General features: G+C 39.4%; 2 protein-coding genes across 4 annotated transcripts; both read left to right on the plus strand.

The window, feature by feature from the left end:
* Positions 1-29: 29 nt before the first annotated feature.
* Positions 30-6,172, plus strand: LOC147176034 (DEP domain-containing protein 7-like). Of its 2 annotated transcripts, XM_086074350.1 has the most exons (13): positions 30-325; positions 428-545; positions 729-914; positions 1,386-1,527; positions 1,616-1,708; positions 1,805-2,007; positions 3,257-3,449; positions 3,530-3,657; positions 3,777-3,923; positions 4,004-4,146; positions 4,276-4,401; positions 5,431-5,506; positions 5,799-6,172. In XM_086074350.1, exons 2-13 carry the CDS (start codon positions 479-481, stop codon positions 5,996-5,998), a joined length of 1,704 nt encoding a protein of 567 aa, XP_085930476.1. In that variant the 5' UTR covers positions 30-325; positions 428-478; the 3' UTR covers positions 5,999-6,172. The 2 variants fall into 2 exon arrangements, with proteins under 2 accessions (XP_085930476.1, XP_085930475.1); XM_086074349.1 differs by having other exon boundaries at positions 32-545.
* A 481-nt stretch (positions 6,173-6,653) lies between these two features.
* On the plus strand, positions 6,654-15,702 carry tcp11l1 (t-complex 11, testis-specific-like 1). 2 transcript variants are annotated; one of them, XM_086074857.1, is made up of 10 exons: positions 6,654-6,860; positions 7,366-7,509; positions 7,720-7,852; positions 7,926-8,046; positions 9,017-9,237; positions 10,239-10,375; positions 11,061-11,233; positions 11,339-11,520; positions 12,804-12,976; positions 13,067-15,702. In XM_086074857.1, the coding sequence occupies exons 2-10, from the start codon at positions 7,374-7,376 to the stop codon at positions 13,288-13,290; spliced, it is 1,500 nt and encodes a 499-aa protein (XP_085930983.1). In that variant the 5' UTR covers positions 6,654-6,860; positions 7,366-7,373; the 3' UTR covers positions 13,291-15,702. The 2 variants fall into 2 exon arrangements, with proteins under 2 accessions (XP_085930983.1, XP_085930982.1); XM_086074856.1 differs by having other exon boundaries at positions 6,655-7,085.
* Positions 15,703-16,062: the final 360 nt, after the last annotated feature.

Raw genomic sequence — 16,062 nt, forward strand, 5'->3', positions numbered from 1 at the left:
TACGGGCATTTAAACGTCTTGAATTTATGACATCGCTTGTTGATCTAAAAAATTGACAGTGGTAATAATAATAATAATAATAATAATAATAATAATATTAGCTGCATCATTATGGACATTTGCTAGGGGCCTAAACTGTAGCATTGCCTGAAATAGCAACAATCTCGCAAACATTATGCTTTTAAGCATAGCGCTTTGATTTGTAAACACCATGTTGCCCTTTGGACACGACGGTGCAGCAGTCAGAGTGGCAGACACGTAATTTTTTTGCATAAGCCTGTAAATAGCATGTGGGCCCGTTGAAAGTTTTTGAAGCGAGGTTGTGGTGAGTTTATTAGTCTTGGCCTTTAGCGGCATCTAGTGGTCGCATCCAATAATTCAAAAGGGTTTATTTGGACGCTTGACCGGCGTTGATTGCTTCTTTTAGCCACCTGTTGTCAATTAGCTGAGTTACCCCGACAAGTTTGGAAGCAGAAGCATGGCCTCAATTAAAGAAAGAGCTGAGGCGTTGAATCTTGCTGAGAAACTACGTAATCGTCCTCAAGGTATGTTTTATTTAACCATATGGTGGCATGAAAATGTCTCGTGAGTCGTTTCTTTTTAATTCTGTTCTTTAATACTTAACCTGTGGCGTGCCTTAACACGCAAATACTGTTGTTGTTGTCTTAATTGAGTGAAAGATAATGATTGACAGGTATAATGTCATGGATGTCTTGTTGTTTTCCTAGTTCGAGGTTTGGTCGTGAAGGTACCCCAGTGTCCTTCGTTAGGAAGCAACCTCATCTCCCATCTCAGGTCTTCTTTGAAAACAAGGCGGCGTCGAGTTTACCTTGTGTCCCACAATGATTGCTTCCTGGGCTCTGAGGCTGTGGATGCTGTGGCAGAATACACTGGCAGTGATAAGACCTTTGAGGGTAAGGATGCTGACCAATGGGATAGTGTAGCTATCCTGAATTGATCACATACTTACTAGTACTAGTGCTTTATCCACTTAAGACAATTCTAGCACTGTTCTGCTAATGACGTCTCCCCGCCCCCATTACTTATCATGACTACATTGGAAAAACTGAGTTGTAGTTAACATGTGTGTGACTAGTAGTGAAGCTGTAGATCATAACAAGTCGATTTTTACACCGCCACCTGTAGTAATAATAGCACAACTTGTCAACTACAGTTTTGCCTCACTCGTAATACACTAATCGTTCTACTCATGCACTAGATGGTCTTACTACTGAGGACAAAGCACATACTAGTAAGTGTACATGGACAAGCGTCTAGTACAGTATGCCCAAATGGCTTTCAGTAATTGTATAAGCATCCCGTACAATGCATGCTATATTAACCAACCACCAACAACACACTACACTTTTTCTTAAAAATCCAAGGTGTCACAGCATGCCGGGACAAAGTGGTGAATGTGTGCCAAGCACTTTTGGATTGCAATGTGTTTGAGACAGTAGGAACTAAAGTGTTTGGTAAAGACAAGAAGCAGGCTGAGTTTCAGGACAGCAAGAGTGCTCTTTACAGGTTAGTCTGATTAGTAGCAAATACAATCAGTTCACCAGAAATGTATTTTTCAAGCTGTATGTGGATGTCAAATAATTATATCCCCCAGGTTTGTTAATAAACATGCTCCATTAGAGGAAGACTTGGGAAAGGGGGTGCTTGTCAACAGTATCCAGAAACTCTTCTATTCTATCTCAGACAGGTAGGTCAACCTAACCCATCCACTGAGCTCATTTCATGTTGTGTGGACGCCTGAATCATAACCTAATGTGTGCAAGTGTGGTTTTTGCTTTTGCAGGGAGAATGAACAGATGCATCCCTCTGGGCCAAAATGTCTAATACCTACGCCTGTCAAATTCTCTCAGACATCCTCGAAAGTTCCCCAGTTAGGCAGTCCTGTAGACAATGATGTCAGTGCCAGTTTGCCAGTGGAGACCAGAGTGGAAAATTTGAGTCAGAGTCCAAACAGAATGCAGACTCATTCTGTTTTACCACAGTCAGGTACAGTAAGAAGTTGCATTCAAAGGGACACTGTTAAAAAAATTTCATCTTTCAATTTATATTAATTTTAAAAACACCATTTCAATAATATGCAAAAAAAATAAATCTTTGTAGGTATAATAATCGTTAATGATATCACACTGGTCGAGCCTCACTTTACAGAAGGCTGCTCTGTTTAGCTGCCATCTTTATGCTACGATTACCCAAATGAGACAAACTAGGAGAACGTAGTAATTGATGGTAGTCTTGCCAAGTGTGGCCTCTGAGGCGCTGTAATGCGTGCGCTCCCGAATGGATGCGCTTCGAACTTAGTTCACCACTAGATGGCAAAAACTTCACCACACTGTCTCTTTTAATTTATTTGTGGGTGGTTGTGATTCTGATCTTCAATTATTGTATAGAAATCTGTCTGGGCAAGAAGTTATTTCTCACACAACATTGAAAAGTAGCTAAAGCGTATTACACACATAAAAAAATTTCAGCATTTTGATCTCTTTCTAATCCAAGTCATCCCAAAAACAAAAAAAAGACTGCGCATCCATATTACCACAATCAGAAAACACCTGTAGTCTTCCATTATTTTTGGTGATGTAGTACTTATACATACAGTATAGTCCAGAGGTGGGCGGCTTGCGTCAGATGACTTGGCCTCGAATTGCTGATTTTATGCCAAGAATCTATGGAAGACTCAACTTGACCTGGGCTATGTTCACTTTACAGGCCAATTCAGATTTTTTTAAATGTATTTGATTTTTGCCTCTGTCAAGCATTTATTTTATTTTCCCATGCAATGTAACTAGTACAAATCTTTTATTATTATTATTATTATTATTATTATTACCTCCCGAAGATGTGACCCAGGCCTCTTTCGTGTGTGGGTATGTAACCACCAATGTGTCTGCAGTATGGACGCTCAGGTCTCACTCATCCCACCGTTACATCATAAACATTTTCGCTTAAGCTGGGAAGAGTTCTTGGAGACTACTCACAACCTCGCAGCTGCACAGTTGTGAGGACTAACGATTTACATTTTATATTTTACTTTAATTTGACCTCACTTGAAACGAAACATAGAGAGGACATGTTGGTAAATGATTCAGCCACACTTTTCAGGCTCCAAAATAAAGTTTTAATGGTGCCACTATTTACATCTCTTTTCAGTTTATTAAAGTGTTAAATTTCCTCAAGTACTGGTAATGCTGAGTGGAATACATATTTATGCTATGTATTAATTGTGCTCACCCCACAGTGGTAGATGGGGTCTGGCAAGAGCAAACCCTCTTGAGGCTATTACACCTTGTGGATCTCCCCATATTGGAGGGGGTGCTTCAGATCAGCCAGACGTCTTCCTGCTCTGCTCCAGCACACCCCATGTCTCATGGTAAACCTGACCTGACCAACCACCTTGACAGACAGATCCTGAAGGCCTTCAGGGACTCTCGGTATATTTTGTCTTTCTTAAATACTTTAAGTACTAATGACAGTAGTTCAATTTGTTTCACTTTACCACTTCTTCACGCAGGGACGATAAGTGGCTTCGTGCAGCCCTGGACTGCCTGGACTTCCTCCCTGACCAAGCAGTAGTGAAGCTGAGCCGAGAGCTGCCACTCTTGTTCCCTCAAGATCAGCAGAGCTCTGAACAAGCTGATGGTAACGCATCAGGGAAGTTCTCGCACAAGCAACAGCTGACAGCAGGGTGTTTGCAGTTGATTCTTCCTTGTATTGCTTCTGCCATTATGTACAGTAATTATTTCACTGTCTGGCTCCAGGAAATAACTGCCTCTCTGAAAGTGGCACAGCTCAGTGTAAAATGCTGCTGTATGGTTTACTGGTGAGACACTACAGCAACACCGATAGACCTTCACTGCTTCCTGAGCAAATGACTGATGTATATTCAGCAATCACTGATCTGCTTGGTACAGACTTGAGTATGATTGTCAGTCAATCCCCTTCCAGCATGGCTTCATCTTTCTGCTACACTTTTAACCATTTCCAGAGAATGCAAAATTGGCCACAGCACTTGAAGCTCTCCAATTGTGCTTGAAGCTGCTGACGCCAAGATGCAGAGAGGAGCTATGTCATATCCTAACATTCATGACGGTGGCTGCTGATGCAAAAGAAATAAAACTGGACAAGGAGGTAACCCCCAGCATATCATTATTTGCTATTTGAGAATAAATCAAATCTTGAGCTTTTTATTCTGTCAACTCAGTTTCAAACACGATGTCTGATATGTCCCCCTTAATATGAATGATGTTATATATGTAGATGGAGAACAGACTTACAGTGAAGAGGTCATTTTCCAGGGCCATCCTGAACAGTAAGGCTCTGTCAAAAGAGAGGGAGGATCTGATGGTAGTCTTCATGCTAAGCAATCTAAAGGAAATCTTTAAGGTATGAAAGTCTGACAGTACTTTGTATGCATTGTCAAAATTTTCAATGTGGACACAAATTAATATTATGCTATGGTTCAAGTTTCAGTCAAACATTTAGAATATTTTATGAAATCATGCAAACGTTCACATGACAAATCTTAAAGATGACTTTTGGTCAACAGATATTAACAATACCAAGTTCCTGAAGTCGTTTTAGTTTGTCAGTCTAAACCCATTAATTTGTGAAATTGGGAGGATGTTGTGTGATTTGGGGTCGGTGTTTGAGGCTGCATTCAGAATGCAGGCGAATCGGATTCCTCCTCAAATACGATTTTTAGGGCTGACTGTCCAGCCTGTTTTTAGCAAGTGTCCAAATCCTATCTGGCCCTGTTCAGACTGAGCCACATTATTGACCCATCTGACCGGTTTCTGTAGCAACGGAGGCGGCGCCCAGCACGTGTAGTGTTTGACGTCATGTGACGCTGTTTACCACTCCGTACTTCCCGTTACTCGCAAGCGGTTTTCTTTATTTTATTGTATTTTTTTACGACCATATATCTATGGCTATATGACCGGGCACTATTTAGCTATTTCCGGTTGCGCATATGAAGATCTGATGGGGTAGCGAGACGGGCTTTAGCGCAAGTAACGTAAACTGTCACTGTATTTCCGGTTGAACATGACAGGAGCCGGCGGGGCAGTGAAGCAGTCAAGGCGATTGACTGCTGAGCATGCGAGGAAACCGCTGGGCAGCGAAGCGATTGGATATTGACAATGTTATAGAAAGGCTATCTATGAATTCAATGCAACTTTGTCATCTCACTAGTGCATAAGTTAGAAGATGGTACGAGAAAAAAAAGACATGCACACCACGATCCTGGCAATTTACAAAAAAAAGTAAAGTTATGAAATTCGTTTACATTGAGCATGTTATATGGAATGTATAGGAATATTTAATATGTATGAAAGCAATATACATTGTAAACTTTTGTCAAAAAGCTATTATCTGGTGGAAACATCTATCCATAGACTTTTCTTTTTACCCCAGACACCTGGAGCCCTGCACAAAGGAGTGAGCAACAAGCTGGCTGACCTTGTTCAGGCGAAACAGCCCGATGTCACTGGTGAATGCCTGTTTTGAATGGGGAACACTTTGCTAACAAAACACTTTGACAATAGGAGATGAAAATAGCATTGTCCAAGAATACATAGGGATAGAAAAATAGATTGGTACAGTAACTTTAATCAGATTTAATTTTACCATGACCATAGCAGTTTTTGCTTGGTAAAGAACCATGCAAATGCAGGCCGATTTATGTCACATTTATTAAATATGTATGCTCAGAAACCATGAAAATATCATTTATCACAGTACAAAATATATATTTTATTCATATATGACATTGTGTTTTGTAGGCTGTCAGTTTTCCAACAGGATTTCCATCAGCACTACAATGACCACCACTGATCAGGAACTCTGGTCTTTGCTTCACTCCATTCAGCTGGACAAAAAGATCTCGGCCAAGGAGAGAAAGCGTCGACTTGGACAATTTTGCCAAGCGCATCCTCAGTTATTTAACAAGTACTTTGGTGAATCTGCTGTTAATGTGCTATAGGTTTGTGTATTAGCCTTTTACATCTTAATGGTGAAAAGTTAAAGATGAGCCATCAGATTTAAGACACCATTGTGACAGTCATAAATATATGCATGAAATGTAGGAGAATGTTTCAACTTGTCAGTGGTGGATAACGTTTTGGTTTGAATGGATTTAAATAAACGGTTAGTCCTTGTTATGGCTTTAATCTGGTTTGTTTTGGAGAGGTTGAAAAATACTATGATTATCCACTTCCGTTTCCCTCGTCCCTAATTTGTGAGTGAAACAATTGTTGTGACCGTAAAGTCTGGGTACATGGTCAAAACAAAACACACACACTAAAAATAATTTCATTCAATTTTAATGTTGATAAATATTTTCAACATTATTTCTGTTATTGTCCATGCATAAATCGATGTGATTAGTTGGCAAAAGAGTAAATCAAAAATGGAAACAAATACGGTTGCTCAACGCATTGTTCAGTTAGCGTATTTTAACTTCCAATGTCATGTGGTTAAATGAGTATAACATTTAATCGGCTGTTGAATAAAGAAACTGGTAAACAGACGCGTGACAGGGGGCGAAAGGGGCTCGAGCGTGGCGTCATGTTGGCCCAACCCAAACCCGGAAGTGAGAGTCGTCGAAGGATGCCCACGGAAGACTTGAAACGTTCCGACTACATATTCATCCAGACAACCGCCAACACCTCAAATGTATGTGTATTATGTGCACTCTAAGCTCATAAATCGCTCGAACCGCTTCCTGAACCCGTGGGGTTTCACACGTCATCAGTGAGGTCACTGGTCCGTAACGAATCACGCCTCGATACGCGCCTCACTTCCTGGATTTCTCGACACAGCACACGCCCCGAATCCTCGGCACAGTAGGTCCCATCACTCGTAAAAATCTGTTTTTCTCGATGAAACGAAGAGTCTCCTTTGTCAAAATACGCCGTATGGTCGTTCAGAGTGTAAATAATTCACAGCAGCAGACTTAAGGGAGCAGCTGCATCTACGCTCTTATTATTGATGCGAAATTGAAGGGTCGGGGAAACGTCAGATAATTTTGAAGCAGCTCATATAATTCCAAAAGCTCATCTGACGATAAGGTTAGTGACGTTGCAATCAATACGAATGTCAAATGTAAAAGTTTTGTCGTTTGCGTCTCCCTCCTTAGTGTTAATGACGCTATCGCTGATCTTTAGGTTGACAACAGCCTACATTTTATTGTATTTCTGTTTTATAACTATTTATAAACTAAACATCCTAATATACTGTTGCTGTTTATCGATCAAGCAACATAAGTAATGTGCTTGTGATGACCGTGTACTCGTCATTTTTAGAAGACATTTCAAGTCGTCACTGCATTTGTTATTTGATATTCTGCAGACCTGAGCATGTCAAATGAGGCTGACCACAACGAGGGTGGGAGAGACAAGGAGTCTGAGGAGAGTGCACAGGATGCTTCTGAGCTGTCAGTCAGGAAGCGAACAAATACACCAAGTCCACACAGAGGAACAAGCGCTCCACAATGTAAGAAAGAGTTCAATTTACAGGGGAGCACTAACCATTGATAGCCCTGATTAAATCACTGCCCTGAAATATACCCGGACGCTCCAATGTTTATTAGTTTAGTATTTTGGGAATCCCTTCAACCTATATGACTGTATCAATTACAGTGCTTAGTTTTAGGAGAAATGCACATTTGAAATAAAATAACCATTTGTTATTCTTACCTCATAGCCAGCCCACCCAGGTTTGTGTCTATGGAGGAGTTAATGGAGACAGCAAAAGGAGTCACCAACATGACTTTGGCCCATGAAATAATGGTTAACCAGTCTTTTCAAGTTAAACCATCTGAGCTTCCTGAAGGAAGGTGAGGTTTGCATGCTGGAAAGATGGTTTGCAATCATTTCTTTAATAACAACCCCTTCACTTCCCCTGTACAGTTTGGAGCGCCGAGTAAAAGATATTGTGCACCAAGCATTCTGGGATTATCTGGAAGATCAATTAAAGGAGGATCCACCACAGTACAGCCATGTCATCCAACAGCTGTCTGAAATTAAAAAGGTGAAGTCAAGGAGACCACAAACCCATTATCACCTGGCAAATCAATGTGTGACTGTGAACCGCTGCAATCTAGGCTCATAATCGCCCAAAGGATGTTCACGTCTTTATCCAGTTAAACAATTCTTGTCGATCTAAGTGGACAATGTAATAAAGTAAGATTATTAGATTAGGAAGGAACACAAGCATAACAATGTAGGGGAGAACGGCGTAAAATGAACCATTTTCTGTGAATCTATTGGATAATTTGAAAAAGCTGCTCTCTATTCTACCCGAACCGGCGAGATGCCAGGACCTGCTCTTTCTTCTTTTCTGATGTACAAATACAGTTTGGGGATTGGAAGTGCTGTGATTGTGAGCAATGTGTGTCACCTTGTGGTGAACACTGTTATTGCAACTTTTAGCTGCTCAGCTGAAGTTTAACGTTTTTTTTATGCTCAATTGTGTCAAATGCGGCACTGAGGTCCAATAAGACGAGCACCGATACCTTCCCTGCATCAGTGCTCAATCTGATATCATTTAGTACTTTAATCAGAGCTGTTTCTGTACTGTGCTGGGTCAGATGCAGATCAAATTTCATGTACATGTGTACATGACAAAAAAAGATGATCTTAATCTTCATGTACTATATCTAAACAAATAATAACACTAGATTTGATGTTATTAAAAGTTATACATTAGATAAACTGAAAATGTCAGCCTGCAGAAATAACAGGGAATACAGATTTTAGGCATTTTATCATCAATGTGTGCTTAGTTATCAAGATTTAAAGCGACAATGCATGCTGATATATATTTAAAAAAAAACATAGCCAAGAAGTTCCGCACAAGCAATGAATTGGAGAAATCAAAGCCATTGAAAACTGTTTATGTTAGGTTGGTGTCTTAAGATGTCATCATTGAGATCAATGTTGTAAATGTTGAGATGTTTACTATATTAGCCATAGTTAATCAATCATTATTTTATCTGCAGACGTTGCTATCTTTCTTGCTGCCAAACCATAGTCACTTGCGGGCCCAAATTGAGGAGGTTCTTGACCTGACTCTAATCCAGCAGCAGGCGGAGAAAGGAGCACTGGACGTTGGTGCTCTATCCAATTTTATTATTCAGATGATGGGATCGCTTTGTGCTCCCTGCAGAGATGAGGACGTCAGTAAACTAAAGGAGATCACCGAGTTTGTCCCTTTGCTCAAGTAAGCCATAGAAAATTATACTATATAACTAGCTCTTTATCTAATGTGTCGTTCACTTACTTAATGAAGCCCCGTTTTATGAAGTTTGAGTCAGCCTAATGATTACACGAGGAACACAAGTAAAAAAAAATGTTTTTAAATCTTTACAACAATATATTCTATGTTAAAACACGGTATTCGGATTAATTTTTTAATAAATTTTGACATTGATGTCAAAGTGCCCTCTGGCTCACATTGTCATTGTGAATGTCATGTGACCAAACCAAGAAAACAGGTGAGCTGTGGTGTTCACAATGTGAGCCCATGGGAACTTTGATGGCGTCATTGTCAGTGATTCGACAAGTAGGGCACATAAAACGTATTTTGGCAAAGAAAATACAATATTTGACTTGAGGCGCAACTGGAAGTATACTCGGAAGTCCGTGCACTTACACTAAGAGTTCCTACGTTCAGAGAGGCAAATTTCCAAACACACCAGTGTGTTGTGTTTAGCAAGACTACTACTTGTGTTTTGTTTACAACTCGGCGTAGTAGTAATCAACTCGCTAGCCCACACCAGTCTGTCCCGTCAATGACAATGTCCACTTTTCGGCCGCAAGCCCAATGGCGCGAAGCCTCGAAAAAATACAAAGACTGAGCACCGACTGAAGCGGGTTTACATTCGTCGATCGAGGTGAGCACAGACGGTCGGTCCTTCTCGTTCTCTGAATTTTTGCAAGGCTTCGCATCATTAATTATGAAAATGCGGAAGCACTCAAGCGTCATTGACCGGAATAGACGATTGACGGAAGTACCCACCTCTGGTCCACACAGCTAGCTAACTTCACGTTAGCCAGCCTGACAACCACCACTTTAAGTAGCCCTGGACCCCTAGCGCCACTAAACCGCAAACTTCCGTAAAAAAATAATTAATAATTTACCAATTTGAGAATAATCCACGGTATTTAATATGCAATATTTACAGAGGTTTAACTGATTTTTTTCTGTCATTCTTCTCTTAGGGCTATATTCTCACTATTGGACCTGATGAAGTTGGACATGGCTAACTTTGCTGTAAACAGCATCAGACCTCATCTAATGCAGCAGTCAGTTGAGTATGAGAGGAACAAGTTCCAGGAGTTTTTGGACAGACAGCCTAGTAAGAGCATTATACGATTCATTTAACATTGATAGTCATTAGTCATTGTACTCAAATCTAAAGAAATTAATCATTTGTTACTGACACTGACCAAGTATACTATTCATTGTTTGGGCCACTGCACACTGAACGATTCGTCAGAATGCCAATGCAACACTTGCGCAGTGTTCTGCCAGAAGATTTCAGGAGTGACCGAGTCTTGGCTACTGGATTTGTATCGATTCAAAATTTGAGTCACGTTTACATGATGCGGCAACATTACAAATTATATCCAATCAATATGCACGTAAGATTTTACACAGGTGAAAAATCAATTTCTTGGTTTTAAGCGACACACAGCTGCATATGTTTTACAATAATATTTAATGTACCTGTGGATGAAATAGCAGCGAGCGGCATATGTACCATGAATGGCAGGAAGCTCCGCCTTTTAATATACTTATTTGTTGTCTTTATTCTTGCCCACATCGTTTTTCTATTGTAAATTGTGTCTTCCTTTTTTATGAGTGAAAGCTTTTTTAGGGATTAATAGTGATACACGACAACATATTGTATGGCAAGCCTCAGAAATCAATACAGGCTTGATATTGGTATGAATACTTTTTCTAGGTACAACTTTTGTTGTTAACAGTGATGTTGTGTACAGTTATGTTGCAGTTGGAAAACACATTACTCTCTTGTTCAGATGCTTTAGACTACACTGAGAAGTGGCTCAATGACACATTGAAGAACGTAAAAAGAGAGGCTTCCTCCACTGCTGCTTCATCTGATCCTCCAGCTCTCCAACCTGCTAATGTCCATAATCAAGCATATTTGCGACTACTAAAGTGGGAACACCTCTCGGAGCCCTTCCCTGAGGTAAATTCTTTGATAACTTCATTCAGTCTTTGACTCTTTTGGAAAAACGGATTACTATGCTGCAGTTTGATTGTCAGATGTTGTTGTTGTATTTTTGCTACCTAGACAATGTTGATGGATCAGACTCGGTTCCAGGAAATGCAGCAGAAGACTGAACAATTAGTTTTGCTTTCGACGATATTACTCATTGTTTATACCACCACGGGGGAAGCCATCTCGGGCCTTCCAGGGCTCATGGAGACGCTTAAAAACACTGTTCAAGTCATGCTTGCAGACATGCACACACAGTAAGTGCAAACACGTCAAACAGCTGTTGTTGTTTTTCAAAACTGGGAATCTTATTGGTGGTTCACATTGTATTTACTTTGTATGATATAGTAACAGTGTGGTGCGACACCTGCTTAAAGCATCTGTTAGATAAACCATTATACTTAGTGATGTTGTAGGCTTGCATTAGGAATTAAGGGATGTATTCATTTAACAATGCATTTATTTAACTTGTAATTTTTGGTGTTGCCATGCAATGCAAACTACAGCCACAGTTAAACTAGGGGTGTCAAAATTTGTGTGTTAATTTTGTGTTAATATAAAGTTATTTGGTTTAAAAAAAAAATCATTTTGTCGTCTAATCTATACAGTCTTTGTTTTTCTTTTTAAAGACAAAAAGGTTTCTATTACCTTGACTAGTTTTGGCGTCGACTGCCGCCTTCTTCAGTCTTTAAAAAAATAAATAAAAATACTTTAAAGTTCCTTTAATGCCATTTTTTTTTATGTGCTGTTAATGACCGCCCCTTACTTGGAAAGCCTGTACTGGGGGAATTTTAGTTGCAACGCAGCAGACACGTCCTCGTCAAAATTTTGCAGTCATACATTTAATAATAATGCATATATTTGTGGAAACTGGGGTCAAGTTGTATTTTACAGTTTTAAAAAATTGCAGAATTTTACATGTGACTTCATGTTGAAGATTAGATCGCTCTTAATATAAAAATAAAAATGCACTGAGCTATCACCATCTTGCAAATGCAATTATGCCATCTAGTGACAGAAAAATGACCTCAACAAAAATCAATATCACACTCGTTTTTTTTACAGTACATGTTTTTAATTGTAACTCAATTTTATGAATTATTATGAAATTACTGTATCAATGACTCAAAGACGCAGCCATATTTCTATTCGTTTCACTTTTTTCCCACTTTTATGTTAATAAGAGTATGAAAACTTTATTGTGTATATATAATTGTTTATTTTATTGTACATTTAGAGCAGATGTAAACTTTAGTTCACTATTGAAGTCATGCGATTAATTATGATTAAAAATGTAATCGCCTGACACCCCTAGAGTAATTATATTCTGTGTCAAGCCTGCCAATCAAAATTGAGTATTGAGCTGTGTCGATATGCGATGCATCAGAATGTGCATGTATGCCTATATTGTTGGGCCAGTCACTATATCTTCCATACAGTTTCAGCAATAAAAAATGACTAAATTTGAAATTTGTCCTTGAGGTTCTAGCAATATCCGTGTTGAGATGTTTCATGAAAATATCATATTGCCTTTTCAAAGGTCTTTCAGTTTGCAAGAGACACTAGTGACCACTGGGGAGAAACTGTGCATGGAGCTCAGTCAATGTTTAAGCCAACATGGCTATCCTTCATTAACTACAGACCAAAAAAACACTCTGATGGGGCAAATCTCAGCCACAATTCAGCCGGACAACACAGTCCGACAGTTGATGGGTAAGGGATTTGCACTACAGTTTTGTCAATTGTCCGGAGGGGAGATTTGATTGACCCTCCTCGTTTGTCTTCTCTTGCCATCTCTTTCAGACTCACGTGTTCAGCGCTACCTGCTGGCCACTCTGGAGTCCAGTCAACACAAGACCCCTCCTCCTATGCCTGGAGGTCTTGTACCCATCGGCAAGGAGCTTAAAGAACTCGCTGTTCGTTTCAGTTGCCTTGTCAACTTCAATAAGCTGGTCTTCTCCCCGTTCTACCAAAAGATTCTCCACAAGTGTTTCGCATCGGGAGTTTGTGCTAGCACAGAGACGTAAGCACTATGACAGTGGTGTTAAGTAGATTTTCAAGCTAATGCTTAAGTTCTTGAAAAAAAAACTGAGGATAATTGTAAGCATTTGTGGTTGGTAGCATTTTCTTTATTGCAGAAGAAAATAACACATTTGCAGTAAAACACACTAATAGCACTACTTGAAGATGTAAAAATAAATATTACACTATCTTTATCCTCTACCCTGCTAATAGATCAACTCTATAAGTCCAATGTGTGTTCCTTTTACCGTGACTGACCCAGTGTATAATGCTTTGGACCATTTCTTCGGAGGTATAAAGGAAAAAATGTTGGTCACAAATGAATAACTGGAGCCACAGTGGTTTTGCACATTTATATAAAAATGTAAAATCGAAATGGTACAAATTTGGTCCACCAGCAGAGAATTAACGTACTGTATAAGTTCAGATGAAAAGTTTGACTCATGGGTCTTCCTATAGCTCTTGTGGCTTAGTCCAGTCCTAAAAAGTATTCAAGGTGCTTTTAATCAGGAGCTAAGTCAAAAGAAAATAGCTAATCAACTGTGCGAGTTGTTCTTCCTACCACCTTCTAGTGTAGACAATCAGGAAAGAAGAATTTTAGTCTAGAAAATTTGCTTTAGAAATACAAAAACAACAGTGGGTGCCGATACAGGCAAGGGCAAACTGAATATTACAGCCTGATGAAATCCATTAGCTTGTTTGTCCAGGCAAGTCACATTTACTTTGACAAAAATGAACCCAAACAAACCAACTTGGAATTATACATATTTTTTTGTTTTCATACAAGTATCAAATTAATTTAAATATAAACGTATAAATTGACCCGGCTGAGAGTGTAAAAGTTACACAATATTAATAACAATGGTAAGGCCCTGTTATATTTTGTAACAGTATTATCGTATCAATGGCTTGAACAATTCTGGTTCCGAACAATTCTCGATTCCTATTCTTTTAGGGGGCAGGGTGAAATGAGTTTGCATGGTTTAAATTAAGGGTGTCCAAACTACATCCCATGAATAGACTAAGATAAACAAGTGATATGCACAGACCGTGTCGTTTGTCTGCAAGGGGTCGCAACACTCATGGATTATTAAACCTTTGGACACCTATCGTTTAAATGAAATGCTTACCGGCTATGTTTGGATGAAATTGGCTGAACTTTTCTACAAATTTTAATTAAAATCATTTTAGTTTTTATAAACATTGTTATGAATTTCTCACAGTGTTATTTTTAACCAGTATTTATATCAAACATATGATTTTGAATTTATGTTATTACTTTTCTTACGCTGGAGAGGTTTATTATTGAAAACCTAAAAACATTTACACATAAGTGTAAATGAGTGTTGCTCCTACTGATGGGCTAACCTAATCTGGTGTAGGCTATAGATAAACAGAACAGTTTGGTATAACTAAGTAGTAGATTAATAGTAGGTAAAGTAACCGCTCTTGCTGAGGAAAATGATCATACATGCTGATTCAAGCAACGTGCCAGCTGCATTGTGGACACCATTCATCCATCTATTATTTACTGCTAAGCCCAGACTTCCCCCAATCCAACCACTTCGTCTGGCTCCTCCGGGGTGATCCTAAGGCGTTCCCAGGCTAGCCGAGAGACATAGGGCTCTATTTTCGGAGACTGGCGCACGTGCGCTCAGTGTAAAAATAGGCACATCTCAATTTTCGTGGCGGCGCAACAAAATTCGCTGTTAGGGGAAGGGTTGCGCTTTTCCGGGCGTTCTGGCGAACACAGCTGCGCCACCTCCAGCATATTTGGCAATTTGGTAACAGAAAGTACTCTGCCTTAAGACGGTTGCATCACTATTGTCGTGCTGGGTCAAGTGTTAGTGTAGCATGTTTGTGAATCTGGTTGACACGCTGCGCCTTTAGGGGCTAATAGAAAAGTGACATTAGTGGAGCCCAGAGTTCAAAGTAAACATGGTGAAGCAACATTTAGCTGTTCTGCTACACTCAAATGGAGTAAGCTGCCAACAGAAGCGAAGTCAGCCCTAAGTGTAAATGCTTTTAAATCCAGGTTAAACGCTGTGCTTTCCCCCCATACCTATGATTAAGCATTTGTAAAAAAAAATATATATATATATAATAATAATAATTAAAATCATCTTCTTTCACTGTATGGCACTTAGTAATTTTAGTAAGCTACTTTTATTTCATTTGTTGTTTTTAAATATATTGCTTTAAAATGTTGTTCTTTCAATTACTTGAAGCAGGTTGAGTTATACCTTCTAATGTGCTATATAAATAAAGCTACCTTGCCTTGCCAAATGGATGCTAGGAAACTTGGACTTTGGGCAAAAAGACTGCATCATGCCTGTGTGTGTGTGTGTGTGTGTGTGTGTGTGTGTGTGTGTGTGTGTGTGTGTGTGTGTGTGTGTGTGTGTGTGTGTGTGTGTGTGTGTGTGTGTGTGTGTGTGTGTGTGTGTGTGTGTGTGTGTGTGTGTGTGCGTCCAAAAACATTGATGACAAATAAATGCAATTATTTTATCTCAGTCCATTAGGCAGCAGAAAAATACACTGAATGTGTGTGGTGGACCAACTTGAACCATGGACTGGTACTTAAAATGTGCTTTAACTTACTTTGAATTGTTTCAAAATGTTTCAATTATTTGCTCATTTGACTTCTCATGAACACTGTATTTGATGCATTTACACTGACTGGTATGCATTGTGCATGTTCAGTAGTCAATAAATAAAGCATTATGTGTCCCTCACAAATGGTTACTGTCATCATTTTACTACCCTAATAAAAGAACTCC

Source organism: Leptonotus elevatus, chromosome 4 (assembly GCF_054856555.1).
Source record: "Leptonotus elevatus isolate MCC_2025b chromosome 4, RoL_Lele_1.0, whole genome shotgun sequence".
NCBI classification, from domain to species: Eukaryota; Metazoa; Chordata; class Actinopteri; order Syngnathiformes; family Syngnathidae; genus Leptonotus; species Leptonotus elevatus.

Bases quoted from the DNA above. Each gene is read 5' to 3' on its own strand.
- LOC147176034 (XM_086074350.1), top strand. From the start codon at position 479: ATGGCCTCAATTAAAGAAAGAGCTGAGGCGTTGAATCTTGCTGAGAAA. The intron at 1,528-1,615 runs GTTAGTCTGATT...TATATCCCCCAG, and splicing joins AGCAAGAGTGCTCTTTACAG to GTTTGTTAATAAACATGCTC. The intron at 4,402-5,430 runs GTATGAAAGTCT...TTTTTACCCCAG, and splicing joins ATCTAAAGGAAATCTTTAAG to ACACCTGGAGCCCTGCACAA.
- tcp11l1 (XM_086074857.1), top strand. From the start codon at position 7,374: ATGTCAAATGAGGCTGACCACAACGAGGGTGGGAGAGACAAGGAGTCT. The intron at 10,376-11,060 runs GTAAGAGCATTA...TCTCTTGTTCAG, and splicing joins GTTTTTGGACAGACAGCCTA to ATGCTTTAGACTACACTGAG. The intron at 12,977-13,066 runs GTAAGGGATTTG...CATCTCTTTCAG, and splicing joins CACAGTCCGACAGTTGATGG to ACTCACGTGTTCAGCGCTAC.